The 22886-nt window shown below is 36.1% G+C and overlaps 1 protein-coding gene and 1 long non-coding RNA gene across 12 annotated transcripts in view; one reads left to right on the top strand and one right to left on the bottom strand.

Moving 5' to 3' along the window:
- The window catches only part of LOC137244680 (uncharacterized), a 416557-nt gene extending 394250 nt beyond the window's left edge, over positions 1–22307 (top strand). For 7 of the 10 annotated variants that reach the window (XM_067774048.1, XM_067774046.1, XM_067774044.1 and 4 more), the window contains one exon: positions 13500–22307. In XM_067774048.1, the coding sequence (XP_067630149.1) occupies positions 13500–13703 (204 nt within the window). In that variant the 3' untranslated portion in view covers positions 13704–22307. The remainder of the gene's footprint in view (positions 1–13499) is intronic. The other 3 variants (XR_010951154.1, XR_010951152.1, XR_010951155.1) reach the window with 1 other exon arrangement.
- The window catches only part of LOC137244683 (uncharacterized), a 163299-nt gene that overhangs the window by 36995 nt on the left and 103418 nt on the right, over positions 1–22886 (bottom strand). Inside the window, exons 2-3 of one of the 2 annotated variants that reach the window (XR_010951157.1) lie at positions 13212–14058; positions 12557–12795 (exon numbers count right to left, since the gene is read on the bottom strand). The exons of the other annotated variant lie outside the window; for it this stretch is intronic. This is a non-coding gene — a long non-coding RNA (uncharacterized lncRNA). The remainder of the gene's footprint in view (positions 1–12556; positions 12796–13211; positions 14059–22886) is intronic. 2 annotated transcript variants of the gene reach the window in all.

Below are 22886 nucleotides of genomic sequence, written 5' to 3'. Positions count from 1 at the left end.
ATCAATTAAAAGAGGCATTGTCACCTATCTTAGGAAAATAGCAATCCGGGATTGGTACTATACGGACACCTGTAGAACCACCAAACTAATCTGGCCAGAGTACAACCAGAAAAGAACCGATGATCTGCTGAATAGGTCTAGGCAGGAAATATACAGAATCACGGCCACTATTACAGGGCACTGGCCGTTTGGCCCGCACGCGAGTATAATGGGTATCCCCTACAATGAGAGGTGTAGGAGCTGTAGACAGGAAGGTGCCGAGGAATCGGTTACCCACTTCCTCTGCGAGTGCCCAGCCCTCGCGAACTTTCGGTCCCGAACCCTAGGCAACTATGTGTTTCCCGACTTAAGGGCGGTGTCAAACTGCCGCATCAAGGACAAGTAAGTTCATAGTTTTAACCAAGTGGTTTGAGTAAAGCAATACGCAGGGTACATCAGCCAACATATAATTGGTTCCAGGAGAAAGTGCATCAAAATGGCGCCTAGAGCGCTACTTGGGCCCGGCTCCATAGCCGCGCAGCACAGCAACCAGAACGAAATGCTTAAAACTTAATGAGGGCACCATATTGAATGATAATCATCGATTCTTTACTCGTTTACAGTGCCACCAGAAGGGAGCAATCTTGAAAATTCGAATTTCATATGAAATACATATGTACATATATATGCTATCTTTGAGACCCAACATGATCTTCATAACTTTGCGTTAAGCTTAACAACTCGCGGCAGTCTAAGGTTTTCGCCACCTCGCAGCTCCTCTTCTTCCAAATACGAGTGCCGTCAGGAATCCTTTCTGAGCCGGAGCGTCTTTCTCATTCCCATAACCCGGCCTAGCCTTTGAGTTTTTATTCGTTGCGCACGGCGGCCGCCGTGGTGTGATAATAGCCTGTTCCCCTAGCTAACCGATTGCCCTGGGTTCAAGTATTAGAAAAGGCCACTTTAAAAACATAAAAGATGTACCATTTCGCCAATTTGTTGGGAAAACTGAAGAAAGTAGCAGCACGCAAATTTAAATATTTTTTTATATCTGTGTAAATCTCATACAGCTCATCATTAAACCTACTTCAAAACACACCGTTGGCATCGCCCCAGGACCATAAACCTTACGGGGAATGTCCCACTTTTTTGCAACACCATCCATGATTCCAACCTATACATTAGGATGGATATAATGAAAGACTTACAGGTTTGAGATGCTCTCAGCGAGCAGATGTGCAAGCCTAATGAAAAAATCATCTGCTGTCTGTTCCTTCAGTAGCTTTTCGACTGCAAACTTTATTTGGATCATTGCGTGCACTTTTTTCTCCGCACAGATGAGTGTGCATATCTTATGCTACCAGGTATTGGTCCAAGTTGATATTTGGAGCTCATTGAATGTGCACATACAGGACACTAAAACTATGCCTGCCATCGACAACGACCTGATCAATTGGGTTTTATGTTCTTCGATCAGGCATCAGCCAATCAACTTGATGTACATATAATTTTCTGTTGGAACCTGGTACTGCAAATGATTATATTTCGAGCAGCGACGAAGTCAGCCAGCGGAGGCTGGTTTTTCATCCTGTATTTTTAGTCGTCAAGCATGATTTTGAAGTCATGGCGGGTTTAGTCACGGTATGTCTTTCAGAGTTCGTCATAGAACGAGTCGTTGTCCACTTTGGTTTTGTTGTTGTAACTGCTCGTGCTTAACTTTATTCACATCGGCCACATCATCTATTAGAGCGTAGCCGCAAGCCTTGGTCATAGCCGTGAACGACAATACTTGGCGGCGAAGTCACTTTCCCACCGCAGGAACACTACCGTCCCTCTGAATAGGGCTTCCCTTCTCAAATCCCCTGCGGTAGGCTTCGAAAAGCTGTGTTGTCCTTTTGGCTTGTATCATTCTAATATGAGCTTATTTCTCCTAGCTCGTCGCGAAGTAGAAGTTCCTCATCCAAAGTTTTGTTCACATTCACTCTAATATTCCGCCAAAGATCAATTCAGGTTTAGGCAGCCGAAAAATCAAACTAGATAATGTTGTTCGAGTACCTACATAAGAACTTGTGTACATTCATACACACAAATTTTTATTCAACCCATAGTAACAAAAAATATGTTACAGTTTTTGCCACAAACACTTGGTCATAAGCTATTTCAATGCTGAGCGTGTACTTTTCAAAACTTGGTCGCATATTGACCAAATCTACAATCACCATATACTTGTGTAGATATGTATGTCTGTAGGCAAATATATTAGCATGTCGAGTAAAAGCAGCGGTCATTGCAGTGGCGCTAGACAAAAGTTGCGTTGCAGTTATTTTCTATGTGTGTATGTTTGTATGTTTTTGTGTTGGTTGATTTAAATTTGATGTGTGTAACAGTATTGTCACTCTACCACTTTAGTGGTAGATCTACCACTATTTAGACTAAAATCCGGATCTACCACTCCTACCACTTTTTTTTTAAAATCTACCACTTTTTTATTTGACTGCATTTAACTATGTTCTTTAAGATGCTCACAATGACCTAAAATTACGACTTGGTCACACTTGGACTACGCTAAAAAATGAAAAAAATGTCTGCGATGATTTTATGTTTGCTGAATTATCGGCATATACATATGTGCAATTTCGCAGTCCTTCCCCATAGCACTGCTGGCGCTGAAAGATTGTTCTCACTAATGAATGCAATTAAATCTTGTAAGAGAAATCCTCTGAATATATTATGTGTGGAAAATCAAATTTTCACTAAAGAAATGTGTGATTTTTATAATACTTACGTACCTTCGAAAGAACATATACAATTTTATGTAAAATTTAACTTTATTGATGAGAAATTCGTGCCAAAAACTTTGTAATAATCTGATTTTTCGACTGCTGAGTGGAATATCGCCGTATCTCTGCCGCCATTTCGAAAAGGACCTATCCCAGAAAATTTTGGAATAACGCCCTATTTCAGAACTTGTTTCAAGAACGATCTATCTCAGCTTAAATTTAATAAATTTGTGACATAAGCTGGAACGTTTATGAAAAACATTTTGGGTGTTCTCCAATCGAGTTCTGAGATAGGTCGTTTTCAAAAGAAAAACTGAAATATGGTGTTTTTGAAAAACATTCTCAGATAGGGCGTTCTCGAACTGACAGCCGAGATACGAGCGATATTCCACTCAGCCGTCGATTGCAGTATCCGATGGATGTCTTCGATGTCATGGATGTAAGTTGTAAGATTTAAAAAATAAATTGTTTTAATGCACAATCTTTCATTAGATTTGGGCTATTGGTATTCGTTGAATACCATTGAAGTAATTTGTTATTTTAAGGTTTCTTAGTAGTATTATTATATGTTTGAACTATGTGTTATAAAAATGGAATATTCGAAGACTGTAAATTAATTTTAGTCGTATCCACACATGGTTTGTTAAAGTTCTTGGACGGTAGTGCACATTTGATTATCAATTTCAGCTGTTAAGGTTTTTGTAGTAAAAAAATGTTCATACTTTTAAGACTAGTTCTTTGATACTTATTCAAATAGTTTCTTTAAAAAAACGCCTAAAAACTACCGACTACTAACTTCAGAATTAAAAACTAGGTGAGAGTCCCACTATTATTTAATTATATTTTTTTATTTGATAAGGTCTAAAGCCTATACAGTATATACATACTCTTCATACATATGTTTATATGTATGTTGTTAATGCACTTGAAGTTTTTATGTTCGTTTTAATGGTTGATTAATAATAATTTAAAAAAAATTGGTTTCAATGTTTTTGAAAATTCTACCACTATTTTTTGGAGATCTACCACCCTTTTTTTTGAAAATCTACCACTAAATAGATTTTAGAAGTGACAACACTGGTGTGTAAGCGTACTTGGTACGCTTTTCATTTGTTGGTTTGCATTATGTTGTTGTTTATATCGATACGGTCGTAATTTGCAAATATTTGCCAAACGATCTTCATGCTTGGTGCGCTACTGATTGTGTGGAGAGCAGCTTGCCCAGTTTGGCGTTCAATGCTTTGGGCTAACCAATTTGCGGTGACAGTGTATGCTGATAATCAGACTAACACATTCATGCAGCCGTAGCTACTGAGATATATATATGTATGTACATGAAAGCACGTGTCCAATCACTGATATTCCCAGAAGCCAAATTTAGCAAACTTGCAGCTGCCGTTGTATTTCTGCCGTAATTTACGAATACGTAAACAGTTCGTTCAAAGTTCTCTGATTCATTACAATTCAAGCTTTTGGGCTGCCTATATGACTGTGCATTAGGGTGGGTCGATTTATTAACCGATATCGCGCCATCGATTTTTCGATAGGATTTGGGCTCAGGAAAAAGTTCCACTACGCATACCCAAAAAAATAATTTTCGAGCCTGCGAAATTTAATTTTTTTGAATTTTGTGCACTTTGATTTTTAAGGTTTTTTTCATGACCTACTAAAAAAATTTTCATTTGATTGTAAAATTTTCATACCCCTGTCCGACCTAAAAATATACGCTAAAAACGTTGGCGTTTAACACAGCCAAAGTCTAAAAAAAGCCAAAAAAATGAAATTTCGTATGGTATGCTTAGTGGAACTTTTTTTCCTGAGTCCAAATCCTATCGAAAAATCGATGACGCGATATCGGCTAAATTTCTCTACTCTATCTGGTCTCTGATATACATACATATGTAGATTATTCAGTCCTTTCGCTGCAGCATTGAGTGGCCGCCTTTTATCACATTTCGTTGTTTTTTGTATGGTAATTTAGTACTTCACTTCGAATTTTATCAATAAATTATTTTATTTGGAACACCCTTATACTTTTTTCACACAGACGGCTTATTGAATAATAAAGGCAGTTTTCTACATTAAGACGCTTATTGAGCTCAATCTTCCCTACAAAATTCGAATATATAATTATTTCATTAGTAGCTAATCGAATGCCTAATGAAGTCAAAAGCACAATGCAACTCTGTTGGCAGCGTTCCACTTTTTAGTTTTTGGTGTGTTCAGTGCTTAAAAATGTCATTTGTCAAAGTAAATGTCATTGTCTGCATGGCGGAACGATACAAGGTGGCCGCATCGAACAGCTGATTATAACCTTTTCTATTTGATTTGATACATCAACTACCGCCGCAGTACGATTTTGACATTTGCCCATCGAATTTACAAGTACATGGAATTTTGTTTGTTTGTAGGTATGTCACCATGCTGCCACCTTGTATCGTTCCGCCATGATTGTCTGTCATATAGCATTGTCATTTTATTCGCTTGACATTTCATCCTTCATACTAATCGAGCAGTTACTTCTGTGTGAAAGCAAAAAATTTACGATTTCATTAGAAGGTGAAAGGAGATCATTAAGTTTCTGTGTGAAAACGGTGGCTGCCGTGGTGTGATGGTAGCGTGCTCCACCCACCCTCCGATATCCTGGGTTTACGCCCCGGGTAAAGCAACATAAAAAATGTCAGAAGCAAGTTTTTTTCAATTTGAGGAGTCTTTCTAAGCAGGGTCGCTCCTCGGCAGTGACTTAGCAAATACTCCGAGTGTATTTATGCATGAAAAACTTCACAGTGAAAACTAATTTGCCTTGCAGATGCCGTTCGGAGTCGGCATATAGTTCCAGTTTGTAGGAAAAATAAAAGGAGCACGACGCAAATTGAAAGAGACGCTCGGCGTAAAATTACATTTATTTTTCTTTTTTTTGTGTACCTTACCAAATATCTACATATATATGGGCGATTCTCCGCGAGCTCTCAGTTTTACTAACCCAAAATTTTGGAATTTTCAAATATTTTTAATCATTTTTCTATGAGTTTTTATAGCTAAAAAACATTCCCAAAGTGGACGAGCTACAGCTATTAATTTCTGTTCTTGATACTGAAACCTGCCACGGTTGTGACATTTTGACAATAAATTGCTCATTAAAAAGGCTAGTATGACTCGCAAGATTTTCCGTAAAATTTTAAGGTTATGTCAGCAAACTTTAAAGAAAAATGGTACAATAGACGGCACTTAAGGCCGTGACACAATGACATTTTTCATAAAGATGCGTTTAACACAAGCTTATGCATTCCAATAATATCGCCACAATCAACCAAGATGTTTGTAAATATGAAAGAACTTCAGACTTGGCAATTGAAGTTTATTTCGCCTTGCCCATTCACATTAAAAATTTCGCAAAGCATTGTTATAAACATTCTCCCTATACAACAAAGATACTTGCTAACATATTTTGTGTCGTATTAATTTGTTATATTACAGTTTTTACTTGCGAAAAATGTTTTAAATTTTACCAACCAGTGGAAAAAATAGTTTCACTTGCAAAGTGTGTCAACACGATTAACCAAAACAAATGTCACATTCTTCTTCTTATTCTTTGCTTGTAACAAAATTTGGGAGATGGCTACTTTTCAATATCAGATGGCGCCAGTGTCGCTCATTCTACCGTTCTCCATAAAAATGCGTGCAATGTACTCATAATGCTTAAGATTGTGTTAGACTCATCTATATGAAAAAGTGCTTCTGTGTCGGGGCTTTTAACTTGAAACTACAAAAATACAAGTGCCACGGCTTTGACACGATATTTTGATACGTACCGTTTTTCCAGTTCTTCAGTGTTTAAAAGTGGATATTAGTTATTTTAACACTGCATACATTAAATGGAAATATGCGGGGACACTTGCTGATCAAAATTCACACATGCCACGGTTGTGATATTTGTAGGGTATTATGAACTATAACTTCATAAAACTGATGACCAGTCATTAAAATTCAACATGAAACTTTAAAATAAACATAATTTTAACTCAATTACATAATTTAAATATTAGAAAATGCTTTAATATAGGTCAAATTTCGAAAAGACACAAAACTGCAAGCTCGCGGAGAATCACCCATATGTAGCATATAAAAGAAATGTTTTAGCTTAAACAAAGCAGATAATTATTTTAACTGTTAAGGACAAAATAGTAAGTCATTTAATCCTCAATGTCTCTCTACGTTGTATGTTTTCCTTTCAATACCAAGCTGATTGAATATTAAATATTATGCGTACAATTTCGTTAATTTAAAGTTTGAAGGATTAAAAAAAGGATGGATGAGAAATAATCACAAAATATTGTAACGAATTTACTGCAATTCCCCTTATTTGCAATATTCTGCCAACGTTCGTATCGCTAAACTGTTGAATAAATAACTCCAATATTGAATAATGTAAAAATGGCCTTTATTAAAGTACTTCACAATAACACTTATACTTTGCAACGAATAGCTTAATAACCAAACTGATTGATAGCTCAAATGAAACTGATTACTCGCCTCTACTGTTGTCGCCTTTTTATACTGTCCGACCTCCTCGTTGCATATTTCTAGGCTTTTCTAACTCCAGAACTTACTAGTTAGTTATAAATTTCTCAGCTACAACTACAGATGTTTAATTTTTATAGCTTCTCTCATACCCCATGCGCTTGTATGTGTGAGCGACACTTCCACAATCACAATTTCATACCTTAAGGAGCATCTCAGATATCTGCATGTGTTTGTGCATCTCTTCTCCGCTGCGTGTACGTACATAGGTGTAGACAAAATGATTAAATTATTGATGTGCATAGCATCGGCATAGAGATAGCAGTACCCCTTAATGCCGCTAACATTCGTAACACTGCCTCCACCTAGATCTCTCGATCTAAACGCTGCTAGCATCTCCAAATGAACCACCCTTCTACTTCGTGGTTTCCCAATTGTTTGTATACGGTAGATGGTGTCACTGATCTTCTTCACAACTTTGTACGGGCCTTCCCAACTGCACCGAAATTTGGATGGAACACCTTTCCGCCGGTGAGGGTTGTATAACAGTACCAAATCTCCCGCCAAGAAACCTTCGAATTATTGTTCTCATCGTACCTGTGTTTCATCGTACTGCTCAATACCCTGGTTCGTTCCTTCACACTCTGTTGTTTGGCCAATGAACTACTTCGTAGATCTTGCGCTGGACGGATTTGCTTTGCATAATCAGTATCGTTCCGACGCTTCACAACAGTAGTGTGCCCTGGCTTGAAACCACCCTTGCATTCTTTCTGCGAAATTCTTTCCTTCGTTTTAGTACGTCCGTTAGGGCTTTTCAATGCCAGTGTTTCTCTCACAGGTACCTTGGGTTTTGATTTGTTTGGCCCATTCGTTCCATCAACCCTTGCCCGATCTGCTGCCTTTGACTTTTGCGGTTTTTGTCGGATCTCTTTCACCAGCACTCGATTACTGCTGAACCCTTCTTCCAAACTGTAGTTAAGTGGAACATCCTGGTTCTCATAGCACATAATCTTTCTTGGCATATCGATCCTGATATCATGGTCAACTAAGAAGTCCACTCCCAATATGACTTCATCAACGATCTCCGCCACAACGAATTTGTGTAGAACCATGACCTTTCCAATTAGGACTTCACATATCACTTCTCCCTGGACTTGGTTACACTCGCCTGTGACCGTACGCAACCTTGCTCCAGGTAACGGTTTTACTCTCCTGTTGACTAAATCAGATCGAATCAAGGAATGAGATGCGCCCGTATCTACAGTCAGTACACTCTCCTTGCCATCCACATTCCCTCTGACGGTAAGACTGCCTGATTTCCTTCCAATTTGCTACACAGATATCACAGGACATTCAATAGCTGGATCTAGCTCTCGATCTCTACATCTTACTCGCTCTTGCTCATCTCCTCCAGCTTTGCATTTACGGCCACCCAGATTGTTGGAACTGTTAGGACCAAGATCGCAATGACGTGCAATGTGACCGGGCTTCTCGCATTTGAAGCATTTGATAACTCTTCCACTCCGCTTTTGCGATCCTTTCAGCGCCTCCAATATTGCGTATACCCACATTGGCCTTTCTACTTCCACACGGCGAGCTTTGTACGCTGGCTTACTCAAAAGTGAAACTGTTTCCTGAGTCAGTGCATGCGATACCGTTTCAGCAAATGTTAGTTTTGGATTCGCATATGTAGCCCGCGTCGTTTCCACATCTCGTATGCCATTTATGAAACTCTGGATTTTTTTTTTTTTTTCATTTGCAAGATGAGCCAATCTTTCAATATCTGAAGCAAACTCCTGCAATGTCTCATTTGCCTTTTGGTAGCGGTTTTGCAACTCAATTTAGAATATCTGTTTTCTATGCCCGCTTCCATAACGTGGTTCTACAGCGGCCATCAATGCTTCATAGTTGTTCCGCTCTCCTTCGGGAATCGTCTGTAGAATTTCGGCTGCTGGCCGTTCCCTAATTGGCATCAGCTTTCGCTAAACAGGGATAACTGGCATAACTCTTTACGAGACGGCCAAAATCGCTTAAGCAATTAATAATAATGTTGATAATCTACATATCCACTGTAGTTTCTTTATACTTATATTTTTTTTTTTCGTTGTAAAACTGTCAACCAAACCATGACTCCGTAAAACATTATGAGCTTCACAACCGCTATACATACACAATAAGAAAGGAAAGGCGATAGCCCACACTTACAGAATTTATTTCAGCGCAGTGGAGGTTTCCTTTACTCCTCTTTCAAACTGGTTCAAAACAACTTTTTGTCTAGAATGACTTTTGGATGTTTTGTACTGTTTCTCCTAGCTTTTTGCTATTCTAGTTGGAGACTTTATATCTCCTAGTTATTTTTATATTAATGCCCGGTTTTCCATTGCAAATTTAAACTACAGTTAAAGTTGACTAGAGTTTAACCTTGCCACTTTGTTCGGTAACATAAAATTTTAATGCTCATCTCTGCTTAAGCGACCGAAGTGGCAGGGTTAAATTCTAGTCAACTTTAACTGTAGTTTAAACTCGCACTGAAAAACCGGGCATAAGTCTATGAAATACAGGTTTCTTACAGACTGCAGCTAAAGTGTAAACTGAAAAAAAGCTATATTAACAGCCGGATTATACATATACGACGCCGTGACACTATGCGTCCATTCACTGGAATTCACATTCACCACTATATAATAAGAAAATTTCACAAAGGCAATCAGAAAAGAAAATATGACTCGTTGCGTTATACATAATCTGCCCCTAAATATCGCGAGTACTTCATGCATGCATGTATGGAGTACTCGCTATGGACCAAGCGAGTGCTCCAAAATTAACCACAATTCATACAAAAAATATGGTCCAATTAACACTGCGATGTCCTAGGACTGGACCATCTACTCCAGCTCAGCATTACATCAGAGTAATCCATGGAGTACCCACATGAATAAACATCGTGTAGTGATTACAATCGTTAAAAACGATCAATGATCGGCTTTTAATATGTTCGTATCGAAACATGTGTTGTGGTCCATTGCTGCATTACAGTGGAGTATAATGGTAAGTACTCCAGTATGACTCAAGTGGACCACATGATCCAACGATTTTTGCAGGGAAGCGTTTCATGCATATTCGACTTAATATGTGTTTGCGCCCACACCCACTCGACTTTAGCATAAGTCTTTGATTTTGGCGCCACTCGCTTCGTGGTCGGAATGCAAGTTTCATCCGATGAAGAAAAATATAGACAAAAAGCTCTTTCACTACTATTCTTCTTTACCACCATTATTCTTCTCTATCAGTCGTTGAATTATTATGCGTATATAAATACATATGTAGGACCTTCCCCAATCTTTATGTTCCGCTAAAGTTTTCCATGTCTACACAGAAGGTTGTCGATAGAAGTCTCGTTGCCCTTCCCATTTTCCTTCTGCTAGGATGAAAAATAGGAATTGCATAAATTTAATAATTTTACTTTAATAACAAGTCAATCCAAATTAAATTTTATATTAACAAGTAAGGAAGGCTAAGTTCGGCTGTAACCGAACATTACATACTCAGCTAAGAGCTTTGGAGACAAAATAAGGGAAAATCACCATGTAGGAAAATGAACCTCGGGTAACCCTGGAATGTGCATGGCATGGATATCAAATGGAAGGTATTAAAGAGTATTTTAAAAGGGAGTGGGCCATAGTTCTATAAGTGGAAGCCTTTTCCAGATATCGCAATAAAGGTGGACCAGGGGTGGCTCCAGAATTTGTTTTTACGATACCTATTAAAGGTATTAATGAGGGTTTTAAAAGCGAGTGGCCTTTAGTTGTATATGTGAAGGCGTTTTCGGGATATCGACCAAAATGTGGACCAGGATGACCCAGAACATCATCTGTCGGGTACCGCTAATTTATTTATATATGTAATACCACGAACAGTATGCCTGCCAAGATTCCAAGGGCTTTTGATTTCGCCCTGCAGAACTTTTTCATTTTCTTCTACTTAATATGGTGGGTGTCACACCCATTTTACAAAGTTGTTTTCTAAATTTATATTTTACGTCAGTAAACCAATCCAATTACCATGTTTCATCCCTTTTTTTGTATTTCGTATAGAATTATAACATTTTTTCATTTTTCGTAATTTCCGATATCGAAAAAGTGGGCATGGTTATAGTCGGATTTCAGCCATTTTTATACCAAGATAAAGTGAGTTCAGATAAGTACGAGGACTAAGTATAGTAAACATATATCGATTTTTGTTCAAGTTATCGTGTTAACGGCTAAGCGGAAGGACAGACCGTCGACTGTGTATAAAAACTGGGCGTGGTTTCAACCGATTTCGCCCATTTTCACAGAAAACAGTTACCGTCATAGAATCTATGCCCATATCAAATTTCACAAGAATTGGTTAATTTGTGTTCGACTTATGGCATTAAAAGTATGCTAGACAAATTAAATGAAAAAGGGCGGAGCCACGCCCATTTTGAAATTTTCTTTTATTTTTGTATTTTATTGCACCATATCATTACTGGAGTTGAATGTTGACATAATTTACTTATGTATATACTGTAAAGATATTCAATATTTTGTTGAAATTTTACTTTAAAAAACATTTTTTTTTAAGTGTGCGTGTTCTTCATCCGAATTTGCGAATAATTATTTAGCGCATATATAGTAATAGTAGTAACGTTCCTGCTAAATTTCATCATTATATCTTCAACGAATTCCAAGTTACAGCTTGGAAAACTTTTAAATTACCTTCTTTTAAAAGTAGGCGGTACCATGCCCATTGTCCAAAATTTTACTAATTTTCTGTTCTGCGTCATAAGGTCAACCCACCTACCAAGTTTATCGCTTTATCCATCTTTGGTAATGAATTATCGCATTTTATCTGTTTTTCGATATCTATAAAGTGGGCGTGGGTATAATCCGATATCGTTCATTTTAAATAGCGATCTGAGAGAGTGCCCAGGAACCTACATACCAAATTTCATCAAGATACCTCAAAATTTACTCAAGTTATCGCGTTAACGGACAGACGGACGGACGGAAATGGCTCAACCAAATTTTGTTTTGATACTTTGATATATGGAAGTCTATATCTATCTCGATTCCTTTATACCTGTACAACCAACGGTTATCCAATCAAAGTTAATATACTCTGTTTGCAAAGCACGCTGAGTATAATAAATCTTATGGACTAAATTACTTACACATTAACGAACCGAAACGGAAGTTCTATAGTCTTTTTCACGTAACTTGGATTTTTTGGATTTTGACGCAGTAGGATATATTTACCTAAACATTCGTTCAACTTTTTCAGCACGCAACCGCAAAACCGGCAAAACGACAGCTGTTTCGATTATACTTTGTATAGTAGCTCGTGTTCGTCGTGGCGCCATCATCACTGTAATTTTTAGTTGCTACAACATGTCGCTAAAAATTTACTCGGCATTTTCACCTCTGGAGTAAAAAACTGGGGCATCAAAGTCATAACTCTTCTAGATTTTTTGTCAAAGACTTGTAATGGTCACAAACTATTTTTGAAAAAAGGAAACCAAGGAATTAACCAATTTTAAAAGAGAATACTAAGGCGCATAGTTATAGTCAAAATAAAATAGGTTTTAGATTTAGTTGCAGCTTTTTGACAAAATTTTCTATGAGCTATCTGTCAAAAAGAAGATCGGCCTAAAATCTCTTCGGAGGTTATCTGTCAAAAAGCTGCAGCTAAATTTAAAACTTATTTTATTTTGACTATGACTATGCCTCTAAGTGGTTTAAAGAAAAAGTGATGGGCCCAAAATTAAGTTCAATTAAAAAAAACATTTGCTTCCTTTAGTAAATACTTCTAATTTTCTATCTATGGAAGAATAAGTCCATTAGGGTGAGCTTAAACTTTTTTTCTTCAGTGGGCCACAGAAACTTATTGCGAAATATATTTAGAATTACTCACCAAATATGGGCTTTTAATATTAATAAGAAAGATATGTTTATCATACATGCGTCTAGGAATCTGCATAATGTGTGTGTCTTATATAATATCTATGTCTATATCACTTTTGAATTTTTTTGTAGTATTCATTTCACTTCTGTTAATGGTATTTGATCAATTTCTAGCTTCGTCATTGGTTCTAGCTTCAACAAGTTATGTTGCCCAATTTTTTTAAATTTATATTTTTTGTTATAAAGGTATCATTTCGCCATGCTCTTACTAATCACATTCTGTCATCTATTTTTACAGCCATCATCACGTCCCGAATCCGATTTCACTTTGGACTTGCCGCGTGCTGAACAACTGCGCATCAAAATGGAAAAAGAAAAGAAATTCCGCCAAAGATGTCGTTATATTACAACCTTTTTAAGTCTGGTCTTCTTTTTACTCACCGTTATGGTGGTTAGTTTGGTTTTAACGCGTGGCAAACGTATGTTTGGCAGTATGATTTAAAATCACGAGGAAGAAAAAAGAAAACGAAAGGAAGAAGAGATTTATTTATAAACTACGGGCATTAAAGTAATTTTATTAAAAAATAATATTAATGTTAAATAATAAACTTGTTAACCATTCTACATACACATCTAAGAATTATTATCTGTATAACAAATGAACTTAATGCCTTCAGACTTTAGATATACATATTATTTTAAATTTCATCCTAAAATACATACAAATACAGATTGATTTTGCTGGAATGTGAAATTAAGTATGAATGGCCAAGAAAAACTCCCAGAAAACTCATCTTAAACCATGTAAAAAATCTAAAATTTAAATGCAGAAAGAAAATGTGAATTGTCCTTAAGATCTGCAAACAAGATTTAAATAAAATAAAATAAGTTATTACTACATATATTTTCTTAGTTTTAGGTAGTGTTATGTGTTTGATTGCTTTAAATCAAAGCAAATTTTTTGAAATAAAGGCCCAGTGTCTCAGTGAATATTTATACTGCAAAGAAGGGTTAGACTTCTACGCTTAACCGTATTTTGTTTCAATACTGGATATGCCGTTGAAGAAGTCATAGACGTGTTTTTTTCATGTATATACATTTGCGGGTAAAAGAATTCTTATCATCACTTGGATAATGTTTAGCAGAACTATAATAGCGGCATTTATTTAAGACCGCAGTGATTATCAAAAAACGGGTTTTTTATATGTATATACATGTAAAAAAAAGACAGCTTATAATTCGTAACCAATAACTATTGTGGATAACAAAAAAAGACAAAAATAGATGTGTGCCCATATTCCGAGCAGAATAAATACATCAAATATCTTTTGTCGAAATACTAGATAGTGGCATGACTAAAACACTTAAATGGTACATATGTCTAATCGCTTCTTCTTCTGGTCGGCCATGAATTATTTTTGAAATTTTTGCGCAATTGAAGTGCGTGAATTTTGTGTTTTGCAGTTTCCACCAAGTTTCCGTGCCAACATTTACGACCGGCACTTTATGTTCAAACAAAAATTTAGACATCACACCCTGGATATAGTTCTAGGTCTAGGAATAATCGACATCTCTAAAATTTTAGATAAGTGAATCCCGTTTGTGACAGGCTTTCTATCATCTATTCTTTTCTTATTTTTTTATTTGTGAATACTTTTCTTGAAATTAAATATATAAAGTATAAAATTGTTTACTCTAAGCCCCACTTGCAGAAGGGCAGTTTATCTTTTTAACTCAGACTTAGACTGCCAAGAGGGGTTAAAAGTTTAAATTTCCTTGCACAATGACGAGTTAGAGTTACCCCAGGATATTAAAATTAAATATTTAACCCTGCATTTTTGGGTAGGAGGGTTAAGCTGTTAACTATGTGTTGACAATGTCTATTACAAATTATTAAAAATAATTTAATTTAATTTTTAATTATTGAACATTATTTCTTTAATGGAGTCTATATTACATTCGTATGCAACCTCTAGCAATATACGAACTATTTCTGCCTTCAAGGCCAAGTTACCGAATTGACACAATGTCCATGGATACGTGCAGATATCTTGGAAAACTTGTTTGAAACCTGCCGACCAGCTAATGTTCCAGAAATACGTATGTACATATATCAAATAAATTTCGAATTGGTATTTCTAGCTGGTCCTGCCTCTAGCATGTGCCTGCATATGCATATGTAAGAAATTGTGGTGCATTTATGTGTTCATGGTTTTTCAGTGCAATCAGCACCACATCACTAACAGCTAAACTGACAACTCCTACGAATTGAATTTCATTGACCCGAAACAAATTTCACAAATACTCCCCCAGATGACCTCACAATCTAGGGTTCACATCTAAAACAAAACAGAGTGATGCATTGTTGTAATTATATTGACACTTCCTGAAAGTGATGGTCCTTTTTGTATATAGATCTGGTACTACCCCAAAGAGATCAAGATAGTTCAAGATTATTAGTGTTACCAACTAATCAATGTCAATTTCACAATAATTTCCGAGCAGTAACGCAACACCATACACACTTCACGAAAATATGTTATAGATAAGACTTTTAAGGTATTCTATGGTCTACAACTTTTTAACAGACGAAAAGGGCTATAAAGGTTTACACGTGATATTAGTTTTTTTGGCCAGCGAACTCGATCGCGTAAAAATTCACCGGCTTCCCTTGGTGACCCTGAAATTATTGATACCACAAAACCAGAAATCGGGCAAATATCGGAACTTCTAACAAAATTTCTATGAAAGGTTAAGTTGAACTGGGCGGTCAATAAAGACCTGACATAGACTGAATGTGTCCATAGTGTTACCAAAATTTGTTTGACGACCAAACGGAAGAACCACAATCAGGTACCAAGCTTTATGTTATATATGCGACCCGGCTTATGAAAAGGTGGCTTATGACTCAAAAAAGAAATTTCGATAAACAGCTGTTAAAGATAAACAATGCATTTCTTCAGTTTCTTAGTAGTTTTTCTTTTGCATTATGAACAGTCATGCCCAAAAGGCAACCAAAAAAGTCAAAATAGCATAAATGAGATAAGTTCGTGTGTGTATATAAAGAGCAATGTTTTTTTCAATGCAAAGCACAAACCAATTTCTGACCGAAAAAAAATCGTGTGAGTGCTCAGATTTAAAATCAATGCTGAACGAGTAGGACGTGTGTCGCTTGGGAATAATGTCTATCGAAGAAGAATTTAGCGAGGGTTTTCAAACAAATTTCTGTGAAAACAAAGAGAATGATGATGATTCTCTCGATGATGTTGGTATCAATTACGAGGACGAACTACAAGCATTGTTTCAAGCTGAAGGTCAAATGGAAGTGGATGAAAATATTTTTACAGTGGACTTGTGTATTACAGATAACGAAGAAAAGGAACTGGTAAATAAATTTATTTCGCAAGATTGCTGTAATAATAATTGCCCAAAAATTATACCGCGAAATTTGATAGAAACTGTAAGAAATAACTATCTAGAATTATCAAAACATGAACTTGATTTGGTTATACTGAGCCATATCGAATCAGAAATGATGTGCACGTACAAACTTAGAGAGCTTACACAGAAATGACGAAATGGAGGAAACATGAAAGGCAAAGATGTTGAAAGGCATAAATTGATTACTTATTTTGTTTAAAGCTGGCTTCGTGGAGCTGTGTACTGACAGAGCAGACGTGTAAATAAATGCAATTTACGCCCTGAAGACGGTTACCGGAAGAGTAACCGAAATATATTGGTAGTAAAACTTAAGCATATTGTGTTTTACTCAATTTGACCTGAAGCCAGCTTTAAACAAAATAAGTAATTAATTAAGAGGTCGCCAAAATCACAATGGCATAAATTGATATTCACTTTTTATCACTTACCTGTTTGCCGTTAACTTTTCTTTTTGTGCATGCATGTGGAAGAAAACGTTTTGAAAATTTACTTCGACATTTTGATACACATGGTGCCAAAACACGGGTACATGGGTTAGCAAAAGGGCCAAACACCGTTGTGAGCATCCTAAGTTTGCCCCAGATCGGTTTTTCGGTATTTTCAAGGCCAGGTATGCTATCACTAATATTGATACATATGAAGAGTTGCTGCAGTGCGTCGTACAATCGTCACCAGGTGGCCATAATACAGCTGTGTGTCGAAAAAAGTCGTTTGGTATGAATCGGATAGTTATTTTAAACCATTCTACAAGCCACTTAAAGGTATTACACAATTCCACCATTTTATAATGGACAAACACTCTTTGAAAACCAAAAAATTTGCTGACAGTAAAGATGTTGAATCATTTCAACTGTCATTAATCCCAGTTGATGACACCATGCCCGAAATTATTCAACCAGTCGGTTTATCTCTGCAGCGTCAGTGGTACATTTATCAGAATCTCAGAAGCTTGGTTTCAGACCCCACGAATGCGGCTATTTTGGCTCCATTGGCATCGAAAAAAATGCTATCAAAAAATCTGAGGATGATTCACCAGCCACTAAAGTGGCATCGAAGGAACCAAAGGCTTCATCGTCAAAACCTAAACCGAAGAAGTCTGTATCTTCATCTTCAAATCAAGATCCAAAAAAGAAAGAACTGAAGAAACCTGCGACTTCAACTGCAATAAAAAAATCAAGAAAACGTAAGGCCTCATCTCCAGAACACTTCTAAGCAAGTTAGGACTTTCTAGTTTTCACCACGTGAAAGAGCTTCTCAAAAACTATCGAAACCAGAAAAAAAGTGAAAAAATTTTTTTTGAGTCCTAAGCCACCTTTTCATAGGCCGGGTCAGTTATTATAACTGGAGCCTTGACTTGGACAGGACACGAACACAGAACGTGTTCGACTCTTTCTTCCTGCAGCACGCACTTTCTACACCTGCTGTTACTGACGAGGCCCAACTGAGACCCACCCTCCTGAGCCTTAAGTATTCTCTCTTCGGAAATATGAGCCACTTTGTGAGTCTAATATCGTAGACTTTGAACATGATCAAAGAAATTTTGCAGCCCCACGCTTAAGCGGCCGACTTTAACTGGAGTTTAAACTCGCACCAAAACCCGGCCTAAAACGGGGAAAATGCATGCAGTGGGCCAGTTATCAGAACATACTTTTAAAAGTCTGTCTGACACCTTGCAAAATTTAATTAGTTTTATATTGCTTGAAAAATGTTTTACTTGACAAAAAAATTTCGTGACTTGGAAAAATGTATTCCCAAAATTAACTATACAGATATACTATAAAAATTAATTGCTGTGCGTTAATCCCGATTCCAGCGGTTTCGATTTCTTTTTTTCCTTTCTTAGTCGCTGTTTACACACAAATACTTTTGCTGCTGTAACTCGTTACTTGAAGAAGAGGGGCTGACAAGGAAAGCGGAGTCACTTGTGCTCGGCAACTCGTTTTGTGTTGCCTTTCTTCTTTTAACAAATTTTTTTCTCCTAAATATTGTTTTTAGAACTGCTATTTTTTTTGCATTATAATAATTATTATTTGATTTTTATTTGAAATACTGAATATTTGGTGCATTGTGAATAAATACAAATGGCGAATATTTGATAAGAAGGTTCACAATAGTAAACAGCCTCGATCACCTGTTCCATCGCTGTTCGATTACTTAAACTATTTTCTCAATAGTGTTTTTCCATGATTCAATCACAAGAGGTTTGCTCGGCTGAGCAAATTTTTTGACAATTGCAGCCATTTTGCTCCAAAATCGAGTTGACATCCGTTAACCAAGTATGTTTCTTTGCAATTTTTCGAAAAATATTAGTAGTAGAAATAGGAAGCAATTAGTTTACAAATACCCGATAAGTACTAAGCTGCATAATTCCTTAGACAATTTTTTTAGTGTGGAAGATAGGTAATTTTATGAAAATTGAGGACACCGAGAAATCGTGCACTTTCGTCAACCTATGAATATACGAAACCTAAACCAATTTAAAATTCATCGTTCAACGCCAAAAACTCGACTAGTAAATCGATTCACGTAAAAATGTAATGGAGATGCCATAACGAAATGTACTCACTGAGCGAGTTAACTTATTCATTCCGTATGTTCGCAACATTCGTCTGCATTTAAGAATTGGTTGAGTCGTTTTATATTTGGAATATAATGTATATACTTATTTGCAATATTCGGACCTCGTGAGGTAGTATTAAACGAATGTGTCCCGAATATTCTAAATTAACGGTTAATCCGGAACACTTCCACAAATACTTAAACGGAAAAGACCTTTCCGAAATTTCAGAATAAAAAGTAAATACTCCCTGTGTAGCAGGACTGCACTAAAGCTTAACTCTTCTGCCAAAGTCAAGGGCGGAATATATATATATATATATTTTTCTTTTTCTCACTTCATTACGGCTGCTGAGTATCACCCCATGTCGGCTGCCAGTTCGAAATCGCCCTATCTTAAAATACTTTTAAAAAATTTCCAATTTCAGGATTTGGCACAAAAAGGCTCTACATATATCAGAATTAGGTTGAAGAACGCCTTATCTCAGAATGATTTTCCTTAACTCCCTCTTATGTCAAAATGCATTGAACTTATGCTCAGATGGGGAGTTTTTGAATCAAAAGTTGAGATAATGTATATTTTAATAAACGTACGGCATCATTCAAACAAATTCTCAAAGAATGACCAAACCAACAAAACTCTATATCATATATTCACGAAATATTTAGTAGAAAATTAAGATTTCCCCCAAAACCTGTTGGCATTTACACATTTATTATCACTACTAATATACTACTAAAGGTAGTTTTCTACTAAAATTTTCGCTGAGGGGGATTGAATTATTCCCCTTTTTCCTTACTTCGTAAAAGCAACCCGTCCAGATTTTTAAACTTGGGAGTGTCAAAATCTCTGTCATCATTGAAGCACAAACCTGTAGTAATTGAATCATGGTGTTTTTCAAACAGTTTTGTAGCGGATTGGTTTATTACATTACATATTTTAAAATGTTTGCTTAATTGGCTGCTCAGATTTTATCTGTTAACTAGATTTTAGAAATGAATATATATTGTTGTCTGATTTTCAGTAAAAGAAAAGCTGATTTGAGACACAAATGGGCAATTCATGGCAGTTCAATTTAATAGCCCCGAGCAAAAAACAAACCTATCTTCCATTCGCGACAGCCATTCTTCCTGTCAACTATTATTTGATAGGTAGGTATGGAAATGGAGGAATAGAAAATTGTTCACTTGTATGAATTCACAATGATTTGGTGCTTAATTTTGAATTTAAGAATGAATAAAAAAATTGTTTAGAAAAAAATGCAAAGAAAATTTCAAAAAGGGATCAGGTTGTCCCAGTTGTAATCAACTTTAATATGCTTGTAATTTAAATGAAATACATATGATACATTTTCTTTGTAATCAGTTCCGATGGGAATGATAGAAAATATAAAATAAAATATTCTTGAATTATTATTATTTATTAAGACACAAGTAAGACAGAGTATTTTAATTAAAAAAATGTGCGAACGATGAAACTTAAGAATTTTAAATAAAAAGTTAAACAACAATAAAATAAGTATTTTGTAGAAATAAGGGAGGTCCCACGCCCCCAAGCAATATAAATTTCAACTACCTAAAATCCGAGTCGATTTGCCTTGATATTAGACTATTAGGAAAAATTTAAATTCGCTTCATCTGCCCAACAGTTCTATAGACGAAACTGAGGTGGAAAAGAAAGTGGAATTGGGGCATGGGAATGGGAATCGGAGTGGGAAGAGGTTTAGGAGTTAGAGAGAAATATGCAAATGGAAGAAGGGATGGACAAGAATAAGAAGGAAAGTGTTAAATAAAGTAAAAGAGAAAGGCATAGAGAGTGAAAAAGGCTCACTTTTTAGAGGCAAACCAGTTATGGCGCAGGAAAAGATCTACCAGGTACGCTGGTATGTGTATGCATGTATACATATATACATATTTAAATTGACAGATAAAACAAATATAACCCTGCAAAAATGCACCTAGTCTAGGATGAATCTGGGCTGAGTCGCAAAGGATAATACAACTATATCCATTTCTTATATCTTTATATTGGCTGGTGTGGTCCCTTTTGTTTCAGCATGTCCTATGGAGAGACAAATTGTACCTGTTTATGCCTGTACCGGACCCGTTCTATTTATACCACTACGGGTACTGTCGGACAGATCCTTTTTGTACTGTTCGCCACTTCCTCGTTGTACCCCTTTGGGTACTGTTCGACACGCCCTCTTTTTACCTTAGCGGGTACTAACGGACAGATCTTTTCTGTACTGTTCGACACTTCCTCTTTTTACGCCTTTTGTATCCGTACGGGTAGTGTCGGACATTTTCTCTTCGTGCCTCTACATCCAGAGTCACACAAGTCCCTTTTGTTCGCCTATGGGTACTTTCAAACCCTTTTTATACCCGTATCGAATTTCTTACTATAGGGGATCAATTATACCCCAATGTGGGACAAAAGCGATCAATCGCAGACCGCTCTCTTTTGGGATTTATCACACGATTTTTGTGAGGAATATCTACATGCATACATACTTATATATGTATATGCATGCACGTCTATCTATGAATATGTATACATAATACAAAATTAATTTTAAAATGCAATTTTTTTTAATTTGTAGATGTTACTTTTTATTTTGCGTTTTTTAGGATTATTTTGTTGTGGGAGCAGTATTGTTAATAAGTTATTATTTGTGTGATGCTAGTTGATAGGACATAAATCGTCGTGTATATGTACATTTTTTGCCTTCTACGATCTAAAGAAAAGCTTTTGGAATACAACTTCATTGTATGTTTGTGAATGTGGAATGAATACGATTTGATTAAAAACTAATTTAAAATACATAAGTCGAGTTTTGTTTAAGTTGTAACTATGTATATTCTAGTATATTATATATAATAATATTTGCGATGTACACATTGTTATAAAACGATGATAAGCCTAAAAAAATATTTTCAAATACTTTCATGTAAATAAATTTATATACATATATTTTTTTTCTTGATGGAAAACAGCAAAATAGGTCGATTAAATATTGTATAACAAATTTTATTTTTAAATTCAACAAATGTGGTAAAGACAGAAATAAGTATCCAAATAAATAATATGAAATTAAAAAAATAAACAGAATTTCCTCTAAGTTTTTATATTTTTATAAAATGGAGACATTATAAATTAAAGAGAATGCCCATCAGAATAAAATTGGTTTTATATTTAGTTGCAGCTTTTTTGACAGATATCTCATAGCAAATTATGTCAAAACGCTGCAACTAAATTTAAAGTGGCAAGTAACTCGCTGGGAATGTTTTCTATGATGAAGTTTTGGTTAATAGCCTTCTATATGTATATTTATTGGTGTTATGCGCAATTTTTATTTTATGGAAGAGAATTTATGCATGAATTTTTATGCATGTATTGCACAAAAAAGCAACGATTACCTCAGATCGAAGCCCACTGTAAGTCGGCTGATTGGACCTTATCAGTGCAGCTTGAGACTTGGTAAATCTACCGTCGACCAAATGTTCAATATGCGCCAAAACTCGGAAAAATCCACGAAAAAAGAATTTACACACATCTTCTTTTCTTCAATTTTAAAGCCGTCTTAGACAGCACGAAAAGGAGCTGCCTATATGCCGCTATGTCTAAATTTGGTTTCCCCGTAAAACATATACGGCTGTACGAAATGACGTTGAGCAACACCATCAGCTC

The sequence above is a fragment of the Eurosta solidaginis genome, chromosome 3 (assembly GCF_040869045.1).
Source record: "Eurosta solidaginis isolate ZX-2024a chromosome 3, ASM4086904v1, whole genome shotgun sequence".
Taxonomy (NCBI): Eukaryota; Metazoa; Arthropoda; class Insecta; order Diptera; family Tephritidae; genus Eurosta; species Eurosta solidaginis.
The sequence above is the reverse complement of the archived record's forward strand: the minus strand, read 5'-3'. Positions and strand labels throughout refer to the sequence as shown.